This window comes from Mauremys reevesii, linkage group 6 (genome assembly GCF_016161935.1).
Source record: "Mauremys reevesii isolate NIE-2019 linkage group 6, ASM1616193v1, whole genome shotgun sequence".
Taxonomy (NCBI): domain Eukaryota; kingdom Metazoa; phylum Chordata; order Testudines; family Geoemydidae; genus Mauremys; species Mauremys reevesii.
This window is the reverse complement of record NC_052628.1, coordinates 114,102,009-114,128,263: the sequence shown is the minus strand read 5'-3', so window position 1 is coordinate 114,128,263 and position 26,255 is coordinate 114,102,009. Positions and strand designations below refer to the sequence as shown.

Genomic DNA, 26,255 nt, shown 5'->3' with positions numbered 1-26,255 from the left:
CTGCAGGTGCAGTATTTGTACTTAAACCTCCGTGTTGCCCGTTGAGGGCCTGATTCCCTCCATCCCTTGTGTATCCATCCAAAACTCATTGACTTCTGTGGGAGCTTTGGGTTAAACCTTTGTGACAGGAGGGCCTCTCCCTCCCCCAAGTCTAAGCATCCCATCCCTCAACCCATCAAATCCTCTCTCTTTTAGAGTATAACTAAAGTTCAAACAAATGTTCTCTCCTTTTGGGTGTTTCAAGCAGAAGAGCACTGCTTCCTTCTTACTTGACTGCATTAGACTGGTCCCTCTTTGCTGCTGCTTCCTCTGATAGGTAGCAATAGGGCTTGATAGATTGTCAAGACCAACTGCGTGTGGACCATTACTCTGTAGAGCTGATGGAGGACTGACTCTTGGCTCTACGTGGGTCTCCAGGGAGTACACTCTGTCACATCCTTTAACGAGCAGTATGGGTCCTCTAACAAGGGATTTTCCTTCTCCTGTATCAGGGCATCCTGGAGCCCCCAACAACATACTTTCGTCCCGCAGGCATCACAGTTTAGGGACAGGGCAAAGAGCATTTCCCCTCCATTTAAATTAAAAGCAAACCAGTGTGGGGCAGTCCATGTTGGATCTGTAAGGGTTTTAGCTTGCCCTTGTTGTAGGCTGCCTTTTTGCCTGTAATCTCCCAATTGCATTGACCCTGTTAGCAATCTGTTGTAGATCAGGTGTGCATAGTGAAGAAGCAGAGAAGAGAAGGCCCGCGGTGGGTGTTGACGCGATGTGATTTCTGCCCAGTGCTCTGAATGTCAAAGTGAAGAAATTCAATGAAGCGCGGGTAAACGGCGGGAGTAACTATGACTCTCTTAACTATGACTCTCTTAACGTGTTCTACGTGGGGAGTCGGGCTCTTGAGGCACGAAGAAGCAGCTTCGTTGAGGAGGGGGGGTTGACTCCTCCCGAGCGGCCGGGGCTCCGGCTGGATAAGGAGGTTGCACCTCTCCTCTGGAGGCTTGCTGATTCTCTCACTAGTCTGCATCCTTTTAGGGGGAAAAGACGTGTTTCGCCACTGATTCTCCTAACTGGGTCTAGTTGCTGGGGGCAGCACAACCATCAGATCCTTAACCTCCCCGTGGTGCCCGCCGGATGCCACCTATATGGTGGTGACCAAGAGGATCTGCTGCCCCGCCCCACAGGGTGACTGGGCGGCGAAACACCCTGTGGGAGTAGCTAACACTCCGGTGTTGAAAAACAACCACATAGATGAGCCTTCGGGTTCGCGGCAAACCGCCCTCTATTGCGTTGAGAATTACGGGGATTCTCATAAGCGACCACCTACGCCAACCAAACCACTCCAGGACTGGAGGTGGCAGTCGCTTTTCGGAAGTAAAGGACTGGAACCGGGAGAAACCAGACCTTGAAAAGATCAGCCTAAGTCTTCGGACGCTGTTGCTTAAGAAGGTTCTGATGACCACCGTGCCATGGGGTCCTTTCCCCCATGCGATGTCTCTCTCTTACTTTCCTACTATTCTTTTTCCATTCTTACCTTTCCCTATTCATGGGATTCTCGTAATGATTATATAACTCATGCTCGCTGTCACCTGAGCCGACAACCGGGTTGGATGGGCCACCCGCGAGCGTACTGACGCTCCAAATAACCCAAAACAGACCACCCGCGTGGGTGTGTGAAAAATAGCCAAATGCCTCGTCATCTAATTAGTGACGCGCATGAATGGATGAACGAGATTCCCACTGTCCCTACCTACTATCTAGCGAAACCACAGCCAAGGGAACAGGCTTGGCAGAATCAGCGGGGAAAGAAGACCCTGTTGAGCTTGACTCTAGTCTGGCACTGTGAAGAGACATGAGAGGTGTAGAATAAGTGGGAGGCCTCCGGGCCGCCGGTGAAATAACACTACTCTTATCGTTTTTTCACTTACCCGGTGAGGCGGGGGGGCGAGCCCCGAGGGGCTCTTGTTTCTGGCGCCAAGCGCCCGGCGATATAAATTTCTTTAATTAAAAAAAAAAAGGGGGGGGGGGAGGGATAGCTCAGTGGTTTGAGCATTGGCCTGCTAAACCCAGGGTTGTGAGCTCAGCCCTTGAGGGGGCCACTTAGGGATCTGGGGCAAAAATTGGTCCTGCTAGTGAAGACAGGGGGCTGGACTCGATGACCTTTCAAGGTCCCTTCCAGTTCTAGGAGATTGGTATATCTCCTATTATTATAGAAGGGAACACTCCCGCCCTTGTGTATCAGAACCATCCTGCCCCCATCCCACGCTGTAAAAGTGCTGCTTCGGTGTCTTGCTGCCCATATGGCAGTCTGCTTTTCTTCTAGTTTAGCCATCAGGTCAGCTAGATCCTAGTGCTTAAAACAGTGACTTTCCCATTTATTAGCCAAAAGACAGGTGGTTTTCAAGCCAATTGCTTGAGTTGCCAACAGAGGATTTTGGTCTTGTCAGTGTTCCTAAGAGGATCCTTTCCTAGTTCATACAGGGAACAGATGCATGTTTTTTGTCTCTTCTCTTCCTGATCTTGTATCATTTGTGACTCCTATGTCCTTACTGACATTCATACTGTTATTTTATACTCCTTCCTGGGTTGGCTGGTACTGAGAGGCGGTGAGAGGGATAGAGAAATGAGATTGTCAGAACACTCCAACACGTTCATGTGGGTGATAGGACCTTCAAAGTCTTTTGCGTTTTAAGTTATGTCAAAATATCATTACTTTTCTGGCACCCACATTTAATTCCTATTGATTATGACAGTCTTGCTTGAAAATTGGGTTAACAAATAATAGCAAATCCAGATAGTTTGTTCAGCTTCATAAATGTTTTTCTAATGGTGGCTCAGTGGCTTGGTAACAGAGCATAGAGCCTTTCCTCTCTTGGTTGCTGGATCAAATCCATCCCTCACTACATTGTAAGCTCTTGGTGCCGGGACCTTCTGTTTGTGCAATGTATAGCACCAGGGGGTCCTGGTCCAGGACAGGGGTTCTTAGGCTCTCCAGCAATATAAATAATAATAGACCAAAAGTTATTGCCATTCAGTGGCTGTCTGGTGGCCTTTGTTATGGTCTTAGTCCAGAGTCCCGCAGACAGATGTCCGTATCTCAAAAACGACCACCACAATTGACACGTTGGTTGGTGGTCAGAGCAGCGAGGCCAAAGGAGGCTGAAGTACTGTCTCCGCCTGGCGGTATTCTAGATTAGGGCTGAGGCCGATAAGTGGGGCAGTGTGTGGAAGTTTCCACTGCTTCTGTCCATGCTGAACCCGATCTGTGGATAATCGAGGATTTAAGCCATCAATCCAGTATCTTTCAGCAACGGAAAGTTTGCAGTTTTAAAAATAGAAGATCATGCTTTGTTGAGCGCTTTGATTGAAGATGCTCAATCCTTACCGTACTTTCATCCCAGCTGCTGTATTACTAACCCATAAGTAGGAAAAGATTTGTCTGCTGTTTGGCTTTCTAACTCCCAATGAACCTTTTTTTTTTTTTTTTTTTTAAACTACAGATCAACTTGAACGTGTATTCTTGCGTCTTGGCCATGCAGAAACAGATGAGCAGTTACAGAATATTATATCGAAATTCCTACCCCCTGTCCTGCTCAAACTGTCCAGCACGCAGGAAGGAGTGCGTAAAAAGGTAAGGGTGCAGTTACTGTAAGATTTCCAGTCAGTGGAGATGTAGACATCCATGATGTATCGATGATTTGGTGTTACTGGCTGCTTTCAATAAGAGAGAATATTCTGTGTAATGTGATGTATAGAGTCACTCCTGTTTGCTGTCAGACCAGGACACTTGCAATAGTCATGGCTATCATTCACTTAACTGGTTGTGTGTCAGTTAAGGCAACCTGCTGGTCCAGCAAGGGCACTTGCTCATAGGCTCCCAGCTCCCACGTCTCTCCCCTCCTGACTGGGGTTTTTCCAGGCTGCACAACTCCCTGCCTTACACTGTGAGTCCGCCAGTAAGTCAGATGGTCTTAATGGCCTGCACCGGCACTTTGCTTTCTCCTTGGAGGCTATCGCCAGTGTAATTGCCCTCAGTGATATCACACAGCCCTTTCTAAGAAAGCACGTTTGTTCTTCAGATGAAAGCAATACAGAGAAAACATTAAAAACAAAAGAAGCTGCACCCATGCTAATAAGCTTGTTGGAAATCATTCCCAACGTCAGCAAGGGCTCCGGTAGGAGTCAGTCCTTCAAACCCCACCAAGGGATTCTTCTGTGGTTACAAGTTCCTAACAGCCGGTAGCTCAGAATAGGCTCCCCCAAGTGTCTGTATAAAGTCACTCCTTTATATGGTTTGAGCCTTTGATCTTGCGGGGACATTCACCCCCCTTCAGGGCAAAGGCTGGGTTTTTGCATAATTGTGGGTGGGGCAATTGGCATTCAGCGGCCCTCCTGGGAAATCCACTTCACATGTGTTGTCCCAAAAGTTCATTCTTATCTGCCACATTGTGCATTATAGTCCTTTGATCATCAAGGCCCCCACTAATACATAACCTTTGCATTTAATACCCTGGACTCCAAAGATACTTAAACTTAATTCAATATCTCCCAAAGATATTGCAGGAAACTGCCATATCTGTTACAGGGTGCACTAGAAATCTGGGAATAGCAACTGAGAGATGGGCTACCACGGAGATTCAGGGTTTTTTTTTTTTTTTTGAATCTGCCAACCCCCTCTCTCTCCACCCCAAGGTTATTAAATCATGTGCAAGTGGGGAAACTATTGTGCCACTATGGCCAAAGTTTTTTTTCTAAAAAGCTCAACACCTACAGTTGGGGCCAGATTTTCAAAAGAGCTCAGCTCCCATTTAAGCACCAAAAACTGGTCCCAACTGTGGGTGCCAAACACTTGAAAATCTGGCACTAGATGTGTATTGTTGTCAACATGCTGAAGGACTGTTGTGAGCGAAAGCATCCGGCTAGCTGGTGAAGTTCCTTAGTGTGATGTGTTTTCTTCTTTCAAGTTGGAATTTGTTAACCTGGTTCAGCTGAATGATTATGCGTAGGAAAAGGCCAAAGACTGCAATTTTTAAAATTTAAAAATCTTATGAAATGACAAATATTTTTGTTTCGGTGTGGGCTTAACATTGAATTGTAAACCAAAAAATATTACTCACTTTACTTTCCTGTCTAGACCAAAGTTTGATATTTTCTATGCAAAAGATATCACGAACATAACCGATCATTTTTCTGTGCTCCCAAGTGTTTGTAAGGTCCACTCTCAGCAGGGAAATACAGAATCCTGAATGTTGTTCTTGACAAAATGGGGTGGGGGAGGAATTGACTCTTCCAGTATTTTTGTTTTGAAAATTATTTTAAATCCCGATTTACAGGTTATTCTATTGTTGGTTTTTAAGTATGTTTACGGTTTTCATCTTAAACAAATATACAAGAGAATTATTCTAAATTAAGTGTTTAGCAGCCAATCAAAGGTGATTAAAAACCTAACTGACCGCTTGTAAATCTCAGCAAGGATCTAATGTGCACTATGCATTTGTGCAGAGAAACCTGCTCGGCTTTTGATACATTATTTACCTCAAGGCCTTGCTTTTCAATCTGCTGGCTCACTTTAGTATCTCTTCTAAACTGCGAAATATGGCATGTTTTCAGACACCGACAACTTTTCAAAATATACCAAATGGTCTGTGCTAACGTTGGCTCTGATTCAGCAAAGAACGTTGCCCCCCCATCCCTATTCAGCAAAGCACTTAAACACATTTGAAGACAATGGGAGCTAAGCTCAAGCTTAACTTTAAGCACATGCCTAAGCGCTTGCTGAATTGTGGTCTTAGAAAACAAAGGCCAATAAGCCAGATGAATGAAATCGGAAATGGAAAGATGCTGGCATAATCTAAGTGGCAAAACCTCTGCAACATAGACATAGTTATAGGATATAAAAGTGCAATTGCGGCATAGCTTGTTTTGATTTGGGAGTTTAAATAATCTCTAGCAGTGTAAGGCATACTTTATACTGGGATAATTGCATCTACACTGGGTCTTTTACCAGTATAATGATGTTGGCAAAAATAATCCCACCTCCTGGTTATACTGGTAAAACTTTCAAGTGTAGACTAGCCCTAAATGTCATTGTTGGTCTTAACATAGTTTTAGAAGAGCAGGAGTAGTTTGTTCAGTTCTCAACCAGTTTTTCCACCATACATAGGGTTTCTCTGACAATCAGTACTTTTCCTCCTCAGGCTTCCCTCCCCTCCCTTTGATTTCTTCCAGCTAGCATGTTACTTCATTTCCCTTGCTCTCATCCTGAATTCTTTGACTGCTAGCACAGTGCCAGGTGTCACTGCACTGGTTGGGTGTCTCTAGGATGGGTCATAGACATGTAGACTGAGTAAGAGGTTGAGGCCGACCGCTTACCTTGAAACCCTCATATACCTTCTTAGAAAACCTCCTTAATCGAACCCAGACACATCTGATTCGAACCAGCTTCTTTCTCAACTGCCATCCTGAATGGTTTAACCAGGTGCCCCAAACTGCCATTGTAATCACAGCAAAAGAACTTCCATATACAATCTGTTGTGCTTTTGTTCTCCTGCATAATGTGTTTTGGGTGTAATTCCCTCCCCCCACTCTGTATAATAGCAATAATATGTGGTTACAGGTGAAATACCCACAATTAACTGCTTTAAGGTTTGCTACATGTGTTGTCTTTGCTGGTTTAGCTGACCAGGCAGCAGTTTACAGACTCTCATAACACCTCAGTTCCATGTTGTTGCTCAATTGTGTATGAAAGCTTTTTATGCTCCCTCTTGCACTGTGCTGGATCCTTCTCTCAGTGAGTTTGGAGAGGGAACTAGATTGTATTCCCTACAAGCCCATACAATGAGAGGCTAAGTTAGATCAAAATCAGTTTAAATTGCACCTATAAATAAACTGAAGTGCTAATTGTCCTCAGCTCCAGCTGACTTCTGTGGATCTTTGGGGTCACTCAGCTAGCCAGTGCAGTCTCTAAAGCATAGGTGTATTAGTATTTCTCACAGAAAGCATACAGGCAGACAACTGCTTTCTTCACCAGCAGAAACACCCCTTATGGCTTCAGGAGTAGCCCCAAAAGCAGCACATTGCAGTAACCCCCTCTGGTGGTAACAAAGTTGTAGGTAACCAGGGTGAGCGCTACATCAAAAAGAAAGGGGTTGCAACTTTCATGCAGTCTAGATGGGAGAAAAAGCACTCATGGCCACTGCTGCTATCTGCGGCTCCAGAAGTAGCAGAGATTTGAACACGTTATCCAAGTTGCTAACTTGGGTAACACAAGATGTGCAGACTCTCCCGGCTGAGATAGTAAAGGTCAGCACTGCTATTTCCTCCAGTCATTTTCCCCTAGCCTGCCAACACTGACTCTGTGTTCTCCATGCTGCACTTCAGCTAGCTAACTCTCATCCAAAGCCCAGTCTCAGCTAGACACCAGGAAGGCTGATGGTGTATATTGGGTAGATCATGCCCAGGTGCTTCAGGAACAGAGTTGACCGTGTGCAGTCTGGAGTGTTTGACCATGCTGGACCAGTTGAGGCACTTGGCAGGGGAGAAGGTGGTATACAAACAGAGCTGTCCCTTGAGTAGGGTGAATCGGGGTGACTGCTCTGGGCCCCGTGCTTTGGGGGCCCCGTGAGCCGGTGCGATTGGCTGGCACAGTTGATCTCAGAAGAGACAAATCCGTCACTCCTGCCCTGGACCCTGCGCAATTGGTTGGCATGGTCAATCCCAAAAGAGAGGAATCAGTCACTTCCGCCTCTAGGGACGTCCCTGTATACAAATGTTCTAGCTCAGTTTAATTACTGTCTCGTTTAATTGGAACCCTTTTTCTTTTATCAGACTGATTTGGCAACCGCCACAAGCGCTAGATTTTCGGTACTAGAATCCTCCTCTGTCGACAGGGTACAGCACTGATGGCACATTGCAACCTTCCCCACATCACTCTGCCAGCATTCCTCCGTCTTGAGATACAGCAGCCAACTATATAGAGAGAGAGACAAGTTAACTCTCCATAATATCTCTTCCAATCCTGCTAACAAGGGCATCACTTGTGGTGGATGGTTTTGTGATGTGGATGAGAGTCTGCTAGAAAGTGTCTGGAGACCGCCAACGCATTTCATGCAGGCGAATGGATAATATGATAAATGATGGCAGCCATCTTGTCAAAGAGTTGGGAACTAAGTCATGCAGAACTCTTTGGCCTGTTCTGCGTTTAATGGATCATATTGTATTGGGAACATATTGAACGCAAAGCTGAGGTTAATCATTTTTTCTCCCTCCCAGGTCATGGAGCTCCTAGTTCACTTGAATAAACGCATCAAAAGTCGTCCAAAAATTCAACTTCCAGTAGAGACTTTACTAGTCCAATACCAAGATCCCGCTGCAGTTTCCTTTGTCACCGTAAGTACTGTTCTTCCAAGAATGTTACCGGATTTGTACAAAGGTGAGCTTTCTATTCTTTAGAGGCTCCTCATGGTGCTTAACTCTGCCAGTTCCCTTCAGAAACATATTATTATGGTGAGAGAGATGACTTAAAATAAACAACTATATGCCACTAGTATGGGTGAAACTAGTAGTTTTATGAAACCACTCAATTGCTAACAATTTTTTGTGAGACCACTTCAATTATTTTCCAACTTTCATGAGTACTTGAAATTGACAGATTTGTTGTTTGTATTAGTCGCACCTAGAGGCCCCATTGTGCCAGGTGCAGAACCAGCACCTTCTGAGTGAATCTCTGCCCTGAAGAGGTTACAATTTAGGGCCACGATCCTACAAATATATAAACATGTGCTTGTCTTTATGCACATGAGTAGTATGTGTAAGTGTTTTCAGGATCAGGGCCTTGATAGATAAGGCAAAGCAGGAGAAAGGGAATAATATCCCCATTTTTCAGAAGGGAAACTTATCAGATTCATTTAGTCTTTAAAAAACAAAACAAAAAAACCCCCCTAAAACTACTAACCAGTTTGTGAAACTAGTGAAGACCATTATTAGCTGAACTGAAGTGTGTGTATTACAAATACTGATAGTGATTTCATGGGAAAGACTGCAGAACATTGGAAAAGACCTGTCTTCCCCCTCATTGCTCTGCTGCTAACCCATGCATGTTCTTAATGGAAAATAACACTGTGGGAGCAGAGATGGAAATGTTTAGACTGTTAAACTGTCATTAAGTAACATTCACTTCTGCTGGAGCCCTGGAAGCAGCTGATTGTCCAAAAGCAAGAGCTAACAATGGGAGAAATTGTACATGAGCTCTACCTTGGATGAGGCTAAGGATTTACAAGATGTTCATATTCTGTAGAACACTGAGAAAAACATCTTGTGTGACAGTAAACTTGAAAAGCAACTTTGTGTGCCATCGTGGTTGCTCTGGAGATTAGCTCTGGCCAGGCATTACGCCATCCTCTGGTGCTGTCTCTCCCATTGTCCTCTCGTCCTGCGGACCCAGGAACTGCAGCCTCGGCTTTGTGACTCAGCCCTCTGGCTAGGTCACTACATGGTCCCCCTTCTGTGGGGTGTAACAGTCTGTCCTGGAACAAATAGTTCCAGGTGGTCCACTGTCCTCTGCCTAGTATGTGCTGTATCCCCAGTGGCTGGTAGGGGAACCCGGGCCCGCCTTCTACTTTGGGTTCCAGCCCAGGGGCCCTCTCTTCAGCAACCAAGGTCTGGTCTCCTATTCCTTGCTGCTCTTCCCTGAGCCTTCTCCTACCTTCCTGCCCCCTCCTGGTTTACCAGCCTCCTGCCTCCCAACTCCCTCCTCCCAAGGAGTGATTGTGGACTACCCTCTGTAGTGCTGAACACTCCTCCCTCCTCCCAGGGAGTATCTGCCACCTACTTCCCTGCAGCCCCCTTCTGTTGCCAGCTATCTGGATTTATATAGGACCCTTCTGTTCCTGTCCAGCTGAGCTTCATGTCTGATTAATCAATCTCTGCTCCCTGGCTCTTCCAGGTGCCACCTATGGGTTAATTGGGCCTAATTTACTCTCTCAGGGCCAGTGTGGGGAATACACTCTGTCAGAGTGCTTTACTCAGGAAACCTTCCATTGAAGTCAGCCGTGATAAGAGCTGAATAGGTGCTGAACCTGCCAGTAGAAAACTGTCAGTTAATCATCGTTAGCGCTGGAAATAATTGCTTGATCTTTCAGACCCTCAGTTGTTATATATAACAATGTCAGAAATGTACCATATGGGGCTAGTTTAACAAAATCCATTTTTCTTTTGCATTGATGTGTTTATAATATTTTTTTACCTTTGCAGAATTTTACTATAATTTATGTTAAGATGGGTTACCCTCGTTTGCCTGTGGAAAAACAGTGTGAATTGGCTCCTACTCTCCTCACTGCAATGGAAGGGAAACCGCAACCACAGCAAGACAGGTATGATTATCTGCACTTGGAGTGAAAGAAGCCTATATCATTAGAATAAAATGAAATGCACTTTTTCTTGGTGATCATTTAATTACCTAGAAAGACTTGCATGTTGGATAATATATTCAGAAATCCAGCTTTGCTTCCTGACCATTAGTTAGCATGGAGGACGCATCAGGGCAGGGATTGTCTCACATGTTGAATCTATATAATGCCCAGCACAATAGGGCCTCAATTTGATAGGGGAGTGGGGTCTCTAGGTGGTATTATAGTACAGATATGTCTAAACTTTCAAAAGCAGCTGATGATTTGGGGTGCCCAACTTGAGACACCTTAAAGAAACCTGACCTTCAGAGAGTGCAGAGCACTGGCCCGCTGAGAGCTGGGCCCTTTTAAAGTGTGTCACGTTGGGCACCCGAAAATTGAGGCATTCAAACTCGTGTCACGTTTGGAAATGTATCATAATAGATAAGATACTGACTATTACAGACCAAGTATAGGAGCTGCTGTGTGCCAAGCACTTCTGGCAGTGTAAAGGGGCCCTAAAATGAGTGTAAATGACATTTTCACTTACTTGAAAGTGCCTTTATGCTGCCAGAGTGGTAAAAAGTGGTTTAATTATAAACGAGAATCGGGTAAAATCTTGGCCTTGTTTGAAATCAATGGCAAAGTTCCGGTTAACTACAGTGGGGCCAGGATTTCAACATAGGCGTGTAAGTGGGAACTGTTGGGTGCTGAGGCCTTTTGGAAATTGGCTGAACATGTACAGCAAATAGACATGGTGTATGTATGCTTCATAACTCTGGGTCTGATCCCATGAGGTGCTAATCTCCCTCTACTCCAGTTAATTTCAATGGGATTTTGAGGGTGCTCAGCCCTGTGCAGGATCAGAGCCCAAGTTTTGAACAAGAGATGTTCTGTGTGAGTCTCTCTTTGGTTGCAGTTTCTGAAGCTTGTGTGTGTGTGTTTTTACATGAATTCACATAAGTACAATGTAGTAATGTTCTTAAAAATGTGGACATAGATAATTAATTCTTATTGGTTGTGGGTTTGTATTTTTTGTTGTTTTGTTTTTTTTTTAAACACAACCCCCCAATTTTCTTCCTGCCTCCCATTGTTAGACATGTTGGGTATCAAATGAAAGCTGCCAGAATAGGAATCGGTTGACTTTCCTAAATCTCTGCTGTACAGTTTCTGTTTAATGCTAAGAATCAAACGGTGTTTTTGTAAATAGTTGCAGTAAATGTAATTGTTTTTCAGCCTAATGCATCTTCTAATACCAACCCTTTTTCACATGAAATATCCTGTTGAACCATCGAAAGCAGCTTCTCCATTTAATCTTGCCGAAAAACCAAAGACTGTACAGCTGCTCTTGGACTTTATGTTGGATGTGCTCCTTATGCCTTATGGGTAAGTGAGGGCGAGCGCAGCAAAACCCTGTAACACTTGGAGTATCTTGTATGATGGATGATCGGAAGTGTGCACAAAAGAGACTTTTTTTTTTTTTTAAAGGTGTGCTCCTTTACCTCCCATTCCAATAAAGTTGATGAGGCCCTGATTTAGGAAAGTACTTGAACAGGCACCTTATTTTAAGTTTGTGAGTAATCCCATCCCTATTCAGCAGAGGGCATAAGTGCTTTATTGAATCTGTCTTACAAATCTCTCATTGACTTCTGTTGGGAGTAGGATCAAGCCCTTAGAGAGGTAAACTATGGTTTTAAATAATCATGATTACAATAAAATAAAAATCAAACTGCTTCATCATCTCTCCCCTGCACCTCCTCATTTCTATGCTTGGTCTGTTGGGGCCCTACCATCGACGGTTCTGAGCACTCCCAACTGCACTAGATAGTAGTGGGCAATGAGGGCTCATATCTCACAGGATCGGCCCTGCAGCGATGAGATTGATGTTACGACTTTCTGCTCATTAGAGATGTTGTTGTCATCCGATTAGCAGCTGGTGTGGGTGTGCACATCAGCTCCCAGAGCAAGTTTGTGTACACTCATTATTTACAGAGCAGTTTGGTTTTACTGATCTTGCTCTTCTGCATATTTAATCAATACTTTTCAAAAGCCACTTCCCTTTGACTCTGTGTTTGCCACTCATTTATATTGTTCCGGAAGAATTCACTTGGAAGGACTCCTCCCTCCCCACCCCCCTTGATTGTCACTTGACTGCAGGTGACAGCTGGGATGTTCTAATGCACCTGAGTGAGAAAGGAGGACGCACCCTTTTGTATTACAGCGAGACTAGTGCTCCTGGTGCACTTTGGGTGGGATTTTCAAAAGCTCCAAAGAGCTCTGGCCAAGATTTTCAAAAGTGACCAGTGATTTTGGGTGCCCAACTTGAGCCCTCTTTAAGAGGGCTGATTTTTGGAAAGTGTTGAGAGGGTATCTCAATTTGGGCATCCAGAATCACTGGCCATCTTTGAAAATCTTGGCTTGTGTGTGGAAACTATGCATAGCCTGTTGTAACTTTTGATTTACCCTTCTTGACATAAAATTGCTCAGTGGAACTTGCTCTGTGATTATGCTTCATGGGTCGGATTTGGTCCACGTGTACTGAAGCCGTTAGATTTATCAGCATATCAGGAATGAGTGCTGTCTAAATAGACCCTTATTACGTTCTGTTGTATTTAGTGGTACAGCCTGGAGGGGGAAGGAATATCCCAGTATTAGGCTATGGCTATTGATCAGGCAGTAGAAGGATCTGTATTCCTGTTCTATAGGTGATATTTTGTTACAAGCTGTTTCCTTTACTATGTTCTGATCTGAATTTCTGCTGGAACTGAATTTTGGAGTGAACGACCAGGTCTCTGTCCCCAGTAGCCTACTGCATAGTTGCTTGATTGTTTTGTCTCCTTAAATTTTAGTGCTAAATGTTTCTTGGAGGCTCCAGGTTGCAGTAAGATTTTAAAAAAGAGCTTAAAGGCCCAAATCACACAGTTGTTTAAACTCTGTACGTCAAAGATCATTCTCTAGAGTTGGGATGAGCAGTCGCCTGCACTGCTGAGATCGTTTTCTGCCACGGCAGATTCTGGTTGTTCAGAGCAATAGCAAATTGTTCACCTTGGTCTCTGTGCCACAGTTCTCATGTTCTGATTGGTTTAGCTGGCTCCCCAGCACATGGGAGGAGTGACTGTTACCCTGGCCCCTAGGAATGCGTGTGGGTGCTCGCGGAAAGACATGGCTGGTTACTTTCTGAGAGTACGTGAACACTGGAGCTGGAGGTGTAACTTCCAGGGCACGTAGATGTGTGTGTGTGTGTGTGTGTGTGTGTGTTAACTGATGGAGCTAGCATGATACAATAGCAGTGCAGCCATGGCAGCGCAGGCGGTGGGATGGGCTAGCCGCACGAGTAAGTACCTAGGTCCTAGGTGTGATTGTACTCGCTGGCCAGCTACGCTGCTATTGTCAGCATATGAGGTCCATCTGGGCTAGTGCAGGAACTTTTACCTGAGCTAGTGTCAATACCCCTACCCGTGCTGGAAACGAAACCTCCAGTTCCAGTGTCGATGTACCCTGTGAAGACCAGGGCCTGAGCCCCCAACCTCTGAGTGCCTGAGAATTTGAATTCTGTTTCCTGTCTCCTCTATCAACACTGCAGAGATGGGCTGTTTCCAAGGGGTATTTGTTTTTTATACCACAGCTCTCCCCTCTCTTTACATCCGGGGTTGCCACCTGAGCAGTAGGAGGCCTGCTTTATGCCTTCTGTGTGTTTTCATGCATCCCAGCCTCCTCTGTGAGATTAAGTGGATCATAGAATCATAGAAGATTAGGGTTGGAAGAGACCTCAGGAGGTCACCTAGTCCAACCCCCCTTATACAGGCTCTAGTTAGTACTTGTATAAGAGTTTATCAAATACAGTATTTTAATGTGTGTTGAATTCTAACACCGCAGAACCTCATTCATTCTTAATTCACCGATCCACTAACCTGCTAACGCTCACCAAAAAACCCTGCTCTCTCTCCTCTCTCAACAAACATTTAATAGAGCGTTATTGGGAAGCCTGGAGTTACTGGGCCTTTGTTCCTTTTGCAGCGTTTACGATAGCAGACCAACTGTTATGCTGGGAAGTATAAGCGAGTAGCTCAGATGAGTTTACAACAATGCATCACAAAATGTAGTTTTCGCTTACAGGCTAACCTGTAACTTTCAATGGCTCTCCCTGTCACTAATGCAACTTGGCAAGGCACTGCTGTGTGTTTAAATAGTCTGTCTTAGGTATATATGTGACCTGGCACTCCATATGTTTTATGGAAATATGTTTATAAGTGTAAATATAATGTAACTGGAATATGCTTTATGCAAAAGGTCTCTTGTAAGGTATCATTACAAAGCTTATAATCTCCTGAGTGTGTTCATCCTAGTTGTATGAATGTATCATTCTTGTATCTGAAGCTAGAAATATGAAGTATTACTCTGAAGTCCCAAGCTGGGAGGGAAGACGGGCTCAGAGGTAGTTTCAGCACATCAGGTGACAGTCCCAAGGGGGTCTCGGACTGAACCTGTCACAATATCGTCAAAAAATACTTGAGGGGAAGGGAGGAGTGATATTTATTTTGATCTCTTAGGTGCTTGTAATGAGGAATTGACTTCACTTCATAGGGTAGTTTAATAAGTCCACTCAAGTATTCCTTTTTCCCTTCCAGATATGTACTGAATGAATCCCAGAGTCGCCAAAACGTGCCATCGGCACAGGGCTCTTCTGCATCCAGTAGTGCTGGAAGTTCGGGGATCCCTCAACCTCCTCCAGGGATGAGCTTTTATGCAGCCAAACGGGTAATTGGAGATAGCCCATGGACACCTGAACAGCTGGAACAGGTAATGCAAATCACATGGGCTGGGCAGGTGTATGAAACGGGAACTTCAGTAAAACGACTTGGTGGGTACAATGGCTGCAACATGCAAGGAATGCCCAGTGTGGAAGTAAATGTAGAATTCACTCCAAAAAATGGCTTGTCCAGCATGTATGTAAAGCACACGATGCTTGACTAGGTGTCTGTAGTCTATGGGCACGTTATTTTGAAACCTGCACTTCATGCATTAAAGCACCTACAAATGATTAGCGTGAGACAGAGGTCTGAGGCTGCCACATTTTTCCTTCTAACTTTAAAACATATTTTCAGAACTAGCTGGTAAATGCCCAGCTGAGCTCTGTCCTCGCCTGTGTCTTTCTCTTGGATGTAATAGAGTTTCTGAACTCTTCTCTCAGTTCATTTGCAGGGGAGGTTTAACATAACTCTTTGCCACCTAGAAAGCTTAGCTTCTCAGCTGAGGGCATGCCGAGCAGATGGAAAGAGTGAGAGTTTCTCTCTCTAGGATTACAAAAGGCCCAGATTTCAGTCTGCTAAACCTTGACATTAATATAGCACGTTGGCTGGTCAGTAATTTTTACTTTCTCTTCTACGTTGCTGAGCAGTGTAAACTGGGAATAGTAAAGTTCATTGAAGCTGAACAGGTACCAGAGCTTGAAGCTGTCATACACCTGGTAATAGCCTCCAGCGACACACGACACAGTGTAGCAACTGCGGCAGACCTGGAACTGAAAAGCAAACAAAGGTAATGGCTTCTGTTTAAGAATTGGGCACTGGCATTTCTAATAATAATAATTGCAACTGATGTAGTGATCCTGAAAGGGTACAGGCTGAGAGGGGACAGCAAGTTTATCAAATGGGAACGTCACACTGCTCTCTGGCAATGGACATTATCCCGCTGGTTAATCACTTCAGCATTGCCTTAGGCTGGTCATCTTCCACAGCAGCAGCAGCAAGGTTTCTGTTAACCCATCATCTTGCAGGATGACTGTCTCCTCCCCAGCCAGTGCTGGCTGGAAATAATGCTCCTCCTGGAGGAAAATCTGTGATTTTTACCTCAGGCCGGCAGATGTAGTTGCTACGGCTGTTTGCTGAGTCTCTTGCTAAGCAGAGGCTGCTCCGTTCACACAGGAGGCAGCCTGGTGTTCATGCAGCTTGTGGTTGGCACATACACAAACTGGTTTCCTTATTATTGGAGCTGGATTGGTCAGCCTTTTGAATGTGTGGGTGAATTCTGTACTGCTGAGAGTGTGGGGCTAAATAGTATTGATTTGAGCCAAGCACAGCATAAGCAAGTGATGTGACGTCTTCTCCAGTGCACCTCAGTCATGGCCAGAGAGATTATTTTAATTCATTGGAATACTTTGGTTGAGGAAATGACTCCATTCTTTAGAGCCTGGTTGTTCACTCCCCGTGTGGTGGTATTGTGAGCCCTAAGAACTACCTCGACATGTTTGTTTAAACACATCTTACATTATGTATGCAGCTGCTAGATTCCCATATGTTAACCCCGTGTTTAGGGCTCAGTTGTTATAAGCAAAAGTGTGTGTGCCCTCCTCCTTGATTTTATTTATTATACACACACACACACACACACACACACACACACACACACACACACACACACACACACACACACACACACTTTTTTTGGCTCATTTGGCTGTGGACACCACTGTTCAAAGGACAACATAGGACACTGGGTTGAAAGGTCCTCGGTCAGTGATTCAAGCCCAGCTCAGGTCTATAGTGACAAAGTTGTTCTGATCAGCTGGCTATTTGTTGACCTGTGTGAAACGGGTTTGGACTAAATCCACTTCCCAGCTTACAAGAGTCTCTATTGCTAAAACCACCATAGTGATTTCCCTCCCGGTTGACAGTCTCATCGGAGAGGCCAAGGATGAATGGGCCTGGAGCTTGAAGTATCTTCTCCCCTGTAGGGGTGTCCCAGCCAGGTCAGAGTCAAGGCGCAGTGGTAAGAAGCTTGTGGTCCCTAGTGCCCATGCCAGACCAGTTTTGTGGATAAGCGGAAGTCTTTGTTTTCCAGGGCAGTCACTTGGGCTGAAAGTGATTTTTTCCCCCCCTCCCCTCCCCTCCCCTCCCCTGCCCGTTCAGTGGGAAAGGAAGAGAAGGAAACAACTCTGGCTTTTTTTCATTGCTTATTTGGGAAGCAAAAATCCATCTGTGGAGTACCTGGCTGTGATGACTTGCTTGTAATTTCTTGTAATTCTTTACCTCATGACTGCAGATTATAGGTGGGCTGAGGGTGAAATTAGGCTGCACTTGAAGCTAATTCAATTTAGTTTTTTCCCCTCAAAACATTACACAGTGCTGTAAAATATATGTTTAATAATTAAGGCATAATTTTAACTTGTTCCTTTAACAATTCTTTAGCTTAATTGACTGGAATAATCCTACTATCGTCAACAAAATGTACAAAGTGTACCTTGGGGATATACCACTGAAAACTAAAGAGGTAAGACTTGCTTCCAGAACTGTGTTCCTGCTTTATTCATGAGGATCTTATTTTATTTGCCTTGGTGGACAAAGCATCCATTTTTTAGTTTGTCACTTCCTTTGATCTTTGTTTTTGCCGAGCAGTTGCTGTTGAGTAAATTTTTTTTTTCTTTTTTGAAAAAGACACACACTTTCATGAATTATTAACAATCAAGTAGTAGTAGCCACATCCAAAGAAATATCTTCCATCTTGTTCCTGATAGGGAGTTGTTCTGAAACCAGAACTGAAACGAGATCCAGTCAGCACCCGGGTTAAATTAAAGATTGTTCCTCATCTTCTGCGTTCCAGACAAGCTGCAGAAACATTCCCAGCTAATATTCAGGTAACACTTTCACTCCACAGCAGCTATTAATAACATATCTACTATTATTGTATCATTCCTCCAGTGCCTAGGAAAGAGTTGAAACTTAACTACTGCATGTGATAGCTAGGGAAGGAAAGGAATGCAAATAATATTCGAAAATTAAACCAGTCACCTGTATAAGCTCTTCTCATGCTTCCCACCAGGTGGTGTATGATGGACTCTTTGGTGCAAATACAAACACGAAACTGAGAACTCTGTCCCTGCAGTTTGTACATCATATTTGTATAAGGTAAGCAACTTAACTGGTTTATGGTAATAGATGCAAAACTATTTCAAGCAATTTACAGAGACAGCTTTGTATAGTAAATATGCAGTTGTGCTGAAGGCAAAGAATATTTTAATTCTATTGCACATGGGTTTTTTAAAAATATTGTATATCTTTTTGTATGTTAAGCTGTAATACTGGCAGAACAGAGATGATGATGATGATGGCAGTTATAGAAAGCAATTGGTTTTTGGTATCAGGGACTGTAGGAGGTGCAAATAATATATTTTAACACGTTTTCTTTTAAATTCCAGTTGTCCAGAAAGTAAAATAAAGCCACTCGGCCCAATGCTTTTAAATGGACTCACGAAACTGATTAATGAATACAAAGAGGTGAGTTGAAAGATTCTTTGTTGTAGAGTCACATTTATTTATTTAGCCCTGGTCTACACTAGGGGGATCAATCTAAGTTACGCAACATCAGCTATGTGAATAATGTAGCTGAAGTCGATGTATTTAGATCGACTTACCGTGGTGTCTTCACCGCGGTGAGTCAACTGCTGCCACTCCCCTGTCGACTCTGCTTGTGCTTCTCACGGCACTGGAGTACATGAGTCGACGGGAGAGGGCTTGGGGGTCGATTTATCACGTCTAGACGAGACGCAATAAATCGATCCCCGCTGGATCGATCGCTGCCCGCCGATCCAACAGGTAGTGTAGACATACCCTTAGAGAGACAACGTGGTGAGGTAATACCTTTTATTGGATCAACTTTTGCTGAAGGTATTACCTCATCCAGGGCCATCCCTAGGGGAGTGCGGGGTCTGGGACAAACCATCCCCCCCCGCTTGTCTCCTCACTGTCCACTAGGCGACTTCTTGCCTCTCCCCACGCCTGCTGCTCACCCCGCTCACCCTCCCGCCTCACCTGAATATCGGGACAAATGGCTGGGTGTATAATGTCAATCTCTCTCCCTTATGTCAGGTGCATTGATAGTGTTTGTGGAGTGTCAGTTTAAATAATTGTTAGCCTGGGGACCCCGACACTGTTGTGTGACTGGTGACAGGCTTTGCTGGAAGTTGGTTGGGGTCAGTGGAAGGTGTCTGTCACTTGCTGGCCATTTCACATACCTACCAAATCCCAGCAGTTTTTCTTTCTTGAAAGATAACAGCAGCATTTTTGGCATAATTTTCTGTTTCTGTGAGAAGAACATAATGCATAGAATCATAGAAGGTCAGGGAGGAGGTCACCTCAGAGGAACCCACCAAAAGCAGGACCAAAACCAACTAAATCATCCCAGCCAGGGCTCAGCCAGGGCCTGCCTGACCTTAAAAACTAAAGAAGGAGATTCCACCACTCCCTCCTAGGAACCCCCATTCTTCACCACCACACCCAAAAAAAAAGTTTTTTAATTTTCCTAACTAACCCCTCCTCCCCTGCAAACTTGGACCATTACTCCTTGTTCTGTCATCTTCTACCACTGAGAACAGTCTAGATCCATCCTCTTTGGAACCCCCTTTCAGGTAGTTGAAAGCAGCTATCAAATCCCCGCATCTGTTCTTCATTTACAAGGTGCTTTGCTCTGCGATTTGATTATTTTCTGGGGCTCTATGTCCCCGGACATGTTTCAAAGGTGAGGAGACAGGATATAAAGTAATAGCATAATTGTAAGGGATAGGTATGTGTGTGTCTCTCTCTCTCTCCTGGCTCTCTCTGCTGACCTGGCTTTTCATTGTTTTGTAATTTAAGGACCCCAAACTGCTGTCAATGGCCTATTCAGCTGTTGGAAAACTCTCCAGGTAACTAAAATTCATTTTAAGTAATAGGATGTTGGATATTTTTTCCAAGGCAGTTCGTAACTCTGTCAGCAGGCAGGCAAGTTAGTGTCGTGCCACATGGCCATTTGCAATGGAGCATAGTGTGTGGAGAAGCACTGTCATCTCTGCATCTGTAAAATGAAAGATAATGGTGGTGGATCGTTATGCTAGGAATGACTGATGGTAGTTCATGGAAGCATGCAGAGCGGATCTAATCATGGTTCTCTTCTCTAGATTGCTGCAGGTTTAACTTATGATTTTTAGTGGAGGCTAGCACGCATGGACTCCGTTAGCTGTGTGTTCAAAAGTAGACCTCCAAACTGGTTATCAAATTGACTGTTTCGTAGAATGTCTTGACTTCTGAGCCAGGCTGAGCGGTTGTTAATGGGAATAAATGCAGGGTATGGATATGGCTTTGCTCTCAAATTCTTTTTAAAAAACCTACTCAAATGATTCTATTTCAGTCGAATGCCTCAGCTGTTTACCAAGGACATTGCTCTTGTCCAGCAGTTTTTTGAAGCTTTGTGCAAGGTAGGTGATAACATGGGTTTGGGAGAAGGTTATTATTTAATGCTCTGTTTGGGGGGACACATTGGATATTAATGAATCCTCTTGTTTTCATATTGCAGGAAGAGCCCGATACCAGGCTTGCTATTCAGGAGGCCTTGTCTATGATGGTTGGAGCATATAGTAGTTTGGAAGGAGCACAGCGAACGCTTATGGAGGCTCTTGTGGCTTCATACTTAATAAAGGTATTTTATTACAGATAAATATCATAATTTTTTAAAGAAGACAGATCCGCCTGGTATGACCCAAATACTCTTTAATTTAATCAAGGAACCCCCTCCCGTCCCCCACCCAAATTCTATTTTTGGCTTGAAACGAACGAAAAAAATCAATGATTCACTCAGCTCTAATCTCTAACACTGTCTCCACTGTGTTTTGTTAGAGATGTTCTGCTCTTCCATTTTCCTTGTACTGTTACATCGATGCAGAGGCTTTCCATGTCATGAAGTAAAATGATTTGAAAATGTTCTAGTGACTGGAATAATGATATCCGTGCACCTTTCTTTTTCTTCAAAATTTCCCTGTATCCAGGCCTGTCCTTTTCAGAATTGCTTGTAGTGCAGCTTAATATGCACCTGGAGGTTCTGCAATTGTATGGATAGTTGTGCACGCATTTCCTGTGACATACACATTCACCTGTGCAAAACTAGGTGTACAAATGCATGACAGTTTTGCCCTTGCAAGTCTAGATATCTGGGCCTCCAGACAGTATTCTCTTAAGAGAGACTCTGTCCTACCTCTGGAGAGTCTCTCCAGACCTTGTAGAGAGGCTGGGACTCACTGAGCTAATAGTTCTTTTTTTAATCTATGGCTCCTGTTCTATTTATTATGGTCTAATCCTGCAAATTCTTGTTTTATAACCCCTTAGATGATTAAGGGTTTGAGATCATGGCCCATGATTCCCCATAGTGTGTGTGTGTAATTACACATTTAACTATTCATGCTGTGCTTACTGCAAAAACTGGTGGTGGTTTTTCTGTGTCCTGCTGCTCCAAGAATTGGTTTAGAGAGGTGGCCTTGCGTTGCCCAAGTAGAGGTTGAGATGCAGTAGTGTACCAGATAAGAATACGGTTAAGGCTAGTCAATTTCAAGTACAACAGCCTTTTCAGTGTTCATTTAAGTAGCTACTTCAGTGTTGTGTTCTTTTCACTTCAGTACCAGTTTAGGATTGGAACCTTCACAGGACTGTGTGTGTTCCTCTGGGGCAGAAGTAACACAGAATGGTGTGTAACATAATAGAAGGAAGTACTATGACCTCTTCTTATCTTGAAGAAAATTTTTAAATCCCAAGTACAGCCACTGTTTTCCATAGGAATTGTCACAAAATGTCTATGAAAAAGGAAGTTGCTAATTATGTTTACGGTGGATGCTCTCACTAGATATGTTTCCAAATGCACTTCCATGTTTCCTTGCACCTCCATAATTACTTTTGGCTTAATTGGGTCAGATCTAAAATGAAGATGGTTTAGATATGTTTGTATGCATACCACATGGAAATCCTTTGTTTTGGCTGCAAATTATTGTTTGCATTATAGTAGAAACTAGCCCCAACCAAGATCAAGACCCACCGTGGCAGATACTGTACAGACACATACGTCTAATTTGTCTGGATCCATAACTTGAAGGGGCAAAATAATTATTTCCTTCTCCAACTGAAATAAACTTTTTTTATTGTTGAAACAACTGTTTAGGTTCATCTTAAGGTTTCTCTTTCATGCAATTGCTTTTGCTTAAAAATCTTTCTGTTGTGATGGGCTAGTGATGATTTTTATTTATTTATTTTTAAGCCTGAAGTCCAAGTGCGTCAGGTGGCCGTGAAATTTGCAAGCACAGTGTTCCCTTCAGATCACATCCCTTCCAGATACTTACTGCTTTTAGCTGCAGGAGATCCGTAAGTTTCAGGAGGTGTTAACTTTGCGTCTGGGTTAAAATAAAAAAAAAAAAATTCAGTGCAGTTGTTTGGAAATTGGCCATTGTGTTGTAGCAGTAATGGCAGACTTGCAGAGACCTGTAGCTTTGCCTTATCTTGGCAAGCTAGGAAGGAAGAAGAGAAATCAAAATCTTTCACAGGGTACTTATGTCTTTTAGTTTAAACCAGAAAAACAAAGTGGGGTGAAGGATGGGAAAGCAACACTGTAACCTTGGTAAGGATGGACTTGAAGTGCTCAAGCTTTGATTTACCAAGCCATCATATAATTAAATCAAGCTAAGTAAATCAGTTGCTAGCGTGTCTTGCACGGCATTGGGTTAGTGATGCCCGGGGAGCTGCTGGTTCAGATAAGTACTTTGTGAGAGGACTGGCAATGGGTCAGCTAAGGGCAGGGCCATAAAATGGTGAAAAAGAAGAGGTGAAGAGAGGAAAACAAAACTTCTAGGGTGGGGGAGTAGAAAGACTGGAAACTGAAGGCAGTTTGTATAGATTGGTTAAGACACTAGCCTGGTAAGATGGGGATGGTGCTGGATAGATTGAGAACACTGTGATATGTAAGCCAAGAAAGTCTTTTATCATCCAATCTCCTTTCTTCCAGAATCCAAAGGCTATTTATTTTCTGTAACCTGCAGCTGGTTCTCTGCAGTGTTTAAAAATGCTGCTTTCTCTGGAGTGTTTTAAAAAAGCTTCTTTCCTTAAAAGCCTGCTCTCTCCCCAAGAAATGCACTTGTTGTTTGTTAAATAACATTGCCTCTGTGCTCGTGTGCAAATGACTTTCCTTTCTCATTTTTTCCCTTTGAAAGACGGGAGGAGGTGCATGGAGAAGCCCAGCGCGTACTGAGAATGTTTCCTGGTAAAAATGAAAAGGAGAGTGCTGGTAAACAGATGCCTTCCTTCCCAGAAATGGTCCATTACATTCAAGACAAGGTACAGCACCGCAGCCCGGGTGATCACTGCAGCAAGGCTTGTAGTGATTACAGGCTTTTTCACCCCCAAGGCAGTGTTGTTAGCTGAAGTTTGAGGAAAGAGCAGTTTTAAGATCGCAAGAACCTCCCTCTCAGTTGGTCCTAATAGGCACCATTACTGGCAACCTTGGCAAAGAAACTAAGGGTTAAGAAGGGCTATGGAAACTGGTCCTTTGAAATAATCACCCTTAGGTCAGTGGGGAAAGCTTGCACTGCTGCTGCGTGTTGAATCAGTTGTGTGGGGGAAGTTCAATTTCCAGGGCTGGTCATCCAGCACCTTACACAAGCAGTTACTCCACACAAACAATTCTTAAAGGAACAAAGACCATGTGTTGGCTGGCCCAGAGAAAGGGAGGAATATATTGTACAGCACGTAAAAGCATTCCAATATATGGAGAGAGAAAATGGAACAAATGAAGGAGGTTGCTATCAACTCAAAGGCTTAATTAATCATCGTCATAGTAACTCAGTGGAAAACTGAAAATAATGACCGTGAGAGTGACATCCTGAGTCCTACAGTGTGAGATGCCCCAGGGCCTGATGTGACTTACTGCTCTTGCAGTTTGTTCCCCTCCGTATGTGCTTAAAGGTGACCTGTACGGATTTAAATAATGGGCTTGTTCCTTTCTTTGCTTTTCTTATGAAGTATAAAGTCTGAAATGACTTTTGTTTTAAAAGGGTTTTTTTCTGCATTTTTTTTTCTTCATTAGGAATATCAGGGATGTCAAATTGGGACTTAACTGCCTTTATAGCAGGACCTCTGGGAGGTCTCAGGGATGTTTTTTTGACAGATGATACTTCAGTGTCATAGTCATAGAGTTTAAGGCCAGAAGGGACCACCAGGTCATCTAGTCTGACCTTCTGCATACTGCAGGCCATCAACGCCAGCACACTAAACCCAGACAAAAGTATTGCAGCCCACAGTCCTTCCTGACCCCGTGCAGGTGACTGGGTGAAGTCCTGAAGCATGAGATTTAGGTACATAAGATAAATTCATGACTGGTTTATACACATTTGTTCTTGTATGAGCATTGTCTTTTAGCTTAAATAGCTCTTCACTCTCCCTAATGTATTTTTAGAGAGCAGTCATATCCCCTCTCAGCACTGTTTGCTAAGCTAGACAAGCCAAACTCTTCCAGTCTCATCTCATAAGATAGGTCCTTCATTGGCCTTAATCATTCTACTTGCTCTTTGCACCTGTTCCAGTTTGAATTAATCTTTCTTGAACATGGGTGAACAAAATTGTACCCTGTATTTTAAATGAGGTCCTACCAGTGCCTTGTACGATGGCATTCATGCTTCCCTATCCGCACTGGAAATGCCTCTCCTGATTCATCCTAGAATCCCATTTGCTTTTTTCATAGCTGCATCACATTGGTTGCACATAGTCATCCTGTAATTGACCAGTACACTTAGGTCACTCTCCTCCTCTGTCACTTCCAACTGATGAACCACCAGTTTGTAGCAGAAATTCTTGTTAGACACTAAGCACTTTGTGCTATTGAATTTCATCCCATTTCTGTTTCCTCAGTCTTCAAGGTCCTGCTGTATAATACTCCGATCCGCCTCTGTATGGATAATACCCCCCAACTTTGCGTCCTCAGCAAATGTCATTGAACTGAGGAGAGATGGTGTTGAATCTCTAGCAAAATCTTCCTTTATCCAAAATAGGAGTTGTTCAAGTTAAACAGGTGTTCAAACCCCCCCCCCCCCCAAACACACACACACTCGGGATCGCAGAGTCCTTCAGCTTAGACACTACCTGAATTTCTACTGAAAAACAAACAGGAGAACCCCCTGTCCACACCCTCACTATTATTCAGGTCTTTTTTTTTAAACATACGTATCAAAGGATACAAGACTAATTTTTCCCCTTTGCTGAGACACCTTTAAGTGTTTGTTTTTCATATGCAAGTGGTGAATAATAAATGTGTGCTGGAGCCGGTCCGTATAAGGAACACGTTACAGCCAGGGTCAGTGTGCAAAATGACTTCCCTACATGTTAACTCTTGTCCTCAAAATCTAGAGAACTAAATTTAAAGGAGGAGTAAGATCCAGTGTTTTGAGAGCCTGGAGTAATGGGCTCTGATCCAAAGTCTTCCATTCATTCACCCATTTGACTTTGGACGCTTGCTTAAGCTGTCTGTGCCTCAATAGGGCCCCAATTAAGCAAAGAATGTGAGGACATAATTGACTCCACAATTGTTGAATCCAGGCCTAGAGCCATTGTACATGCTGATAAAGTAATGTCTGCCTACCTTATTGGGGTGTTGAAAGTAGGGCTGGTTGGAAGCTGTCTGACGGAACCTTTTACTCTTGGAAGATATTGATTTGTCAGAATTGAAACATTCTGTGGGAATGTGTTGATTTTTTTGATGAGTTTCCAGGGGAAACCAGGCTGGTTTCCTGCTGGCTTCTAAGCTTCCTGGCTTCTTGCTAGCCTGAGCTGGCAGTCTTCAAGCTTGGAAGCTTTTTTGGAATTTGGTTTGAAATTTTGGAAATTAAATGGTTTTTTTGAATATATGTTTTTAAAATGTCTAGGTTTTCCTGTGGAAGGAAATTCCAGCTCTAGTTGTGAGCTTTAATTAATGATTCTAAAGTGCTTTTGAGATCTTCTGGTTAGCTGCATTATGCAAATGCAGAGTGTTTTGTTTATAATTACATTTGCTGAATGGAAGACAGTGGTACAATTAGTTGCAGCAGAAAAGATTATTACT

At 43.7% G+C, this 26,255-nt stretch overlaps 1 protein-coding gene across 2 annotated transcripts in view; it reads left to right on the top strand.

Moving 5' to 3' along the window:
- Nucleotides 1-26,255, top strand: part of ECPAS (Ecm29 proteasome adaptor and scaffold) — an 84,442-nt gene that overhangs the window by 15,378 nt on the left and 42,809 nt on the right. For both annotated transcript variants that reach the window (XM_039543911.1, XM_039543912.1), the window contains exons 2-16: nucleotides 3,495-3,625; nucleotides 8,266-8,382; nucleotides 10,246-10,364; nucleotides 11,616-11,765; nucleotides 15,008-15,179; nucleotides 15,778-15,917; nucleotides 17,567-17,648; nucleotides 17,893-18,012; nucleotides 18,198-18,283; nucleotides 18,574-18,652; nucleotides 20,009-20,058; nucleotides 20,541-20,607; nucleotides 20,706-20,828; nucleotides 22,431-22,534; nucleotides 23,377-23,500. In XM_039543911.1, coding sequence (XP_039399845.1) covers nucleotides 3,495-3,625; nucleotides 8,266-8,382; nucleotides 10,246-10,364; nucleotides 11,616-11,765; nucleotides 15,008-15,179; nucleotides 15,778-15,917; nucleotides 17,567-17,648; nucleotides 17,893-18,012; nucleotides 18,198-18,283; nucleotides 18,574-18,652; nucleotides 20,009-20,058; nucleotides 20,541-20,607; nucleotides 20,706-20,828; nucleotides 22,431-22,534; nucleotides 23,377-23,500 — 1,664 coding nt within the window. The remainder of the gene's footprint in view (nucleotides 1-3,494; nucleotides 3,626-8,265; nucleotides 8,383-10,245; nucleotides 10,365-11,615; nucleotides 11,766-15,007; nucleotides 15,180-15,777; nucleotides 15,918-17,566; nucleotides 17,649-17,892; nucleotides 18,013-18,197; nucleotides 18,284-18,573; nucleotides 18,653-20,008; nucleotides 20,059-20,540; nucleotides 20,608-20,705; nucleotides 20,829-22,430; nucleotides 22,535-23,376; nucleotides 23,501-26,255) is intronic.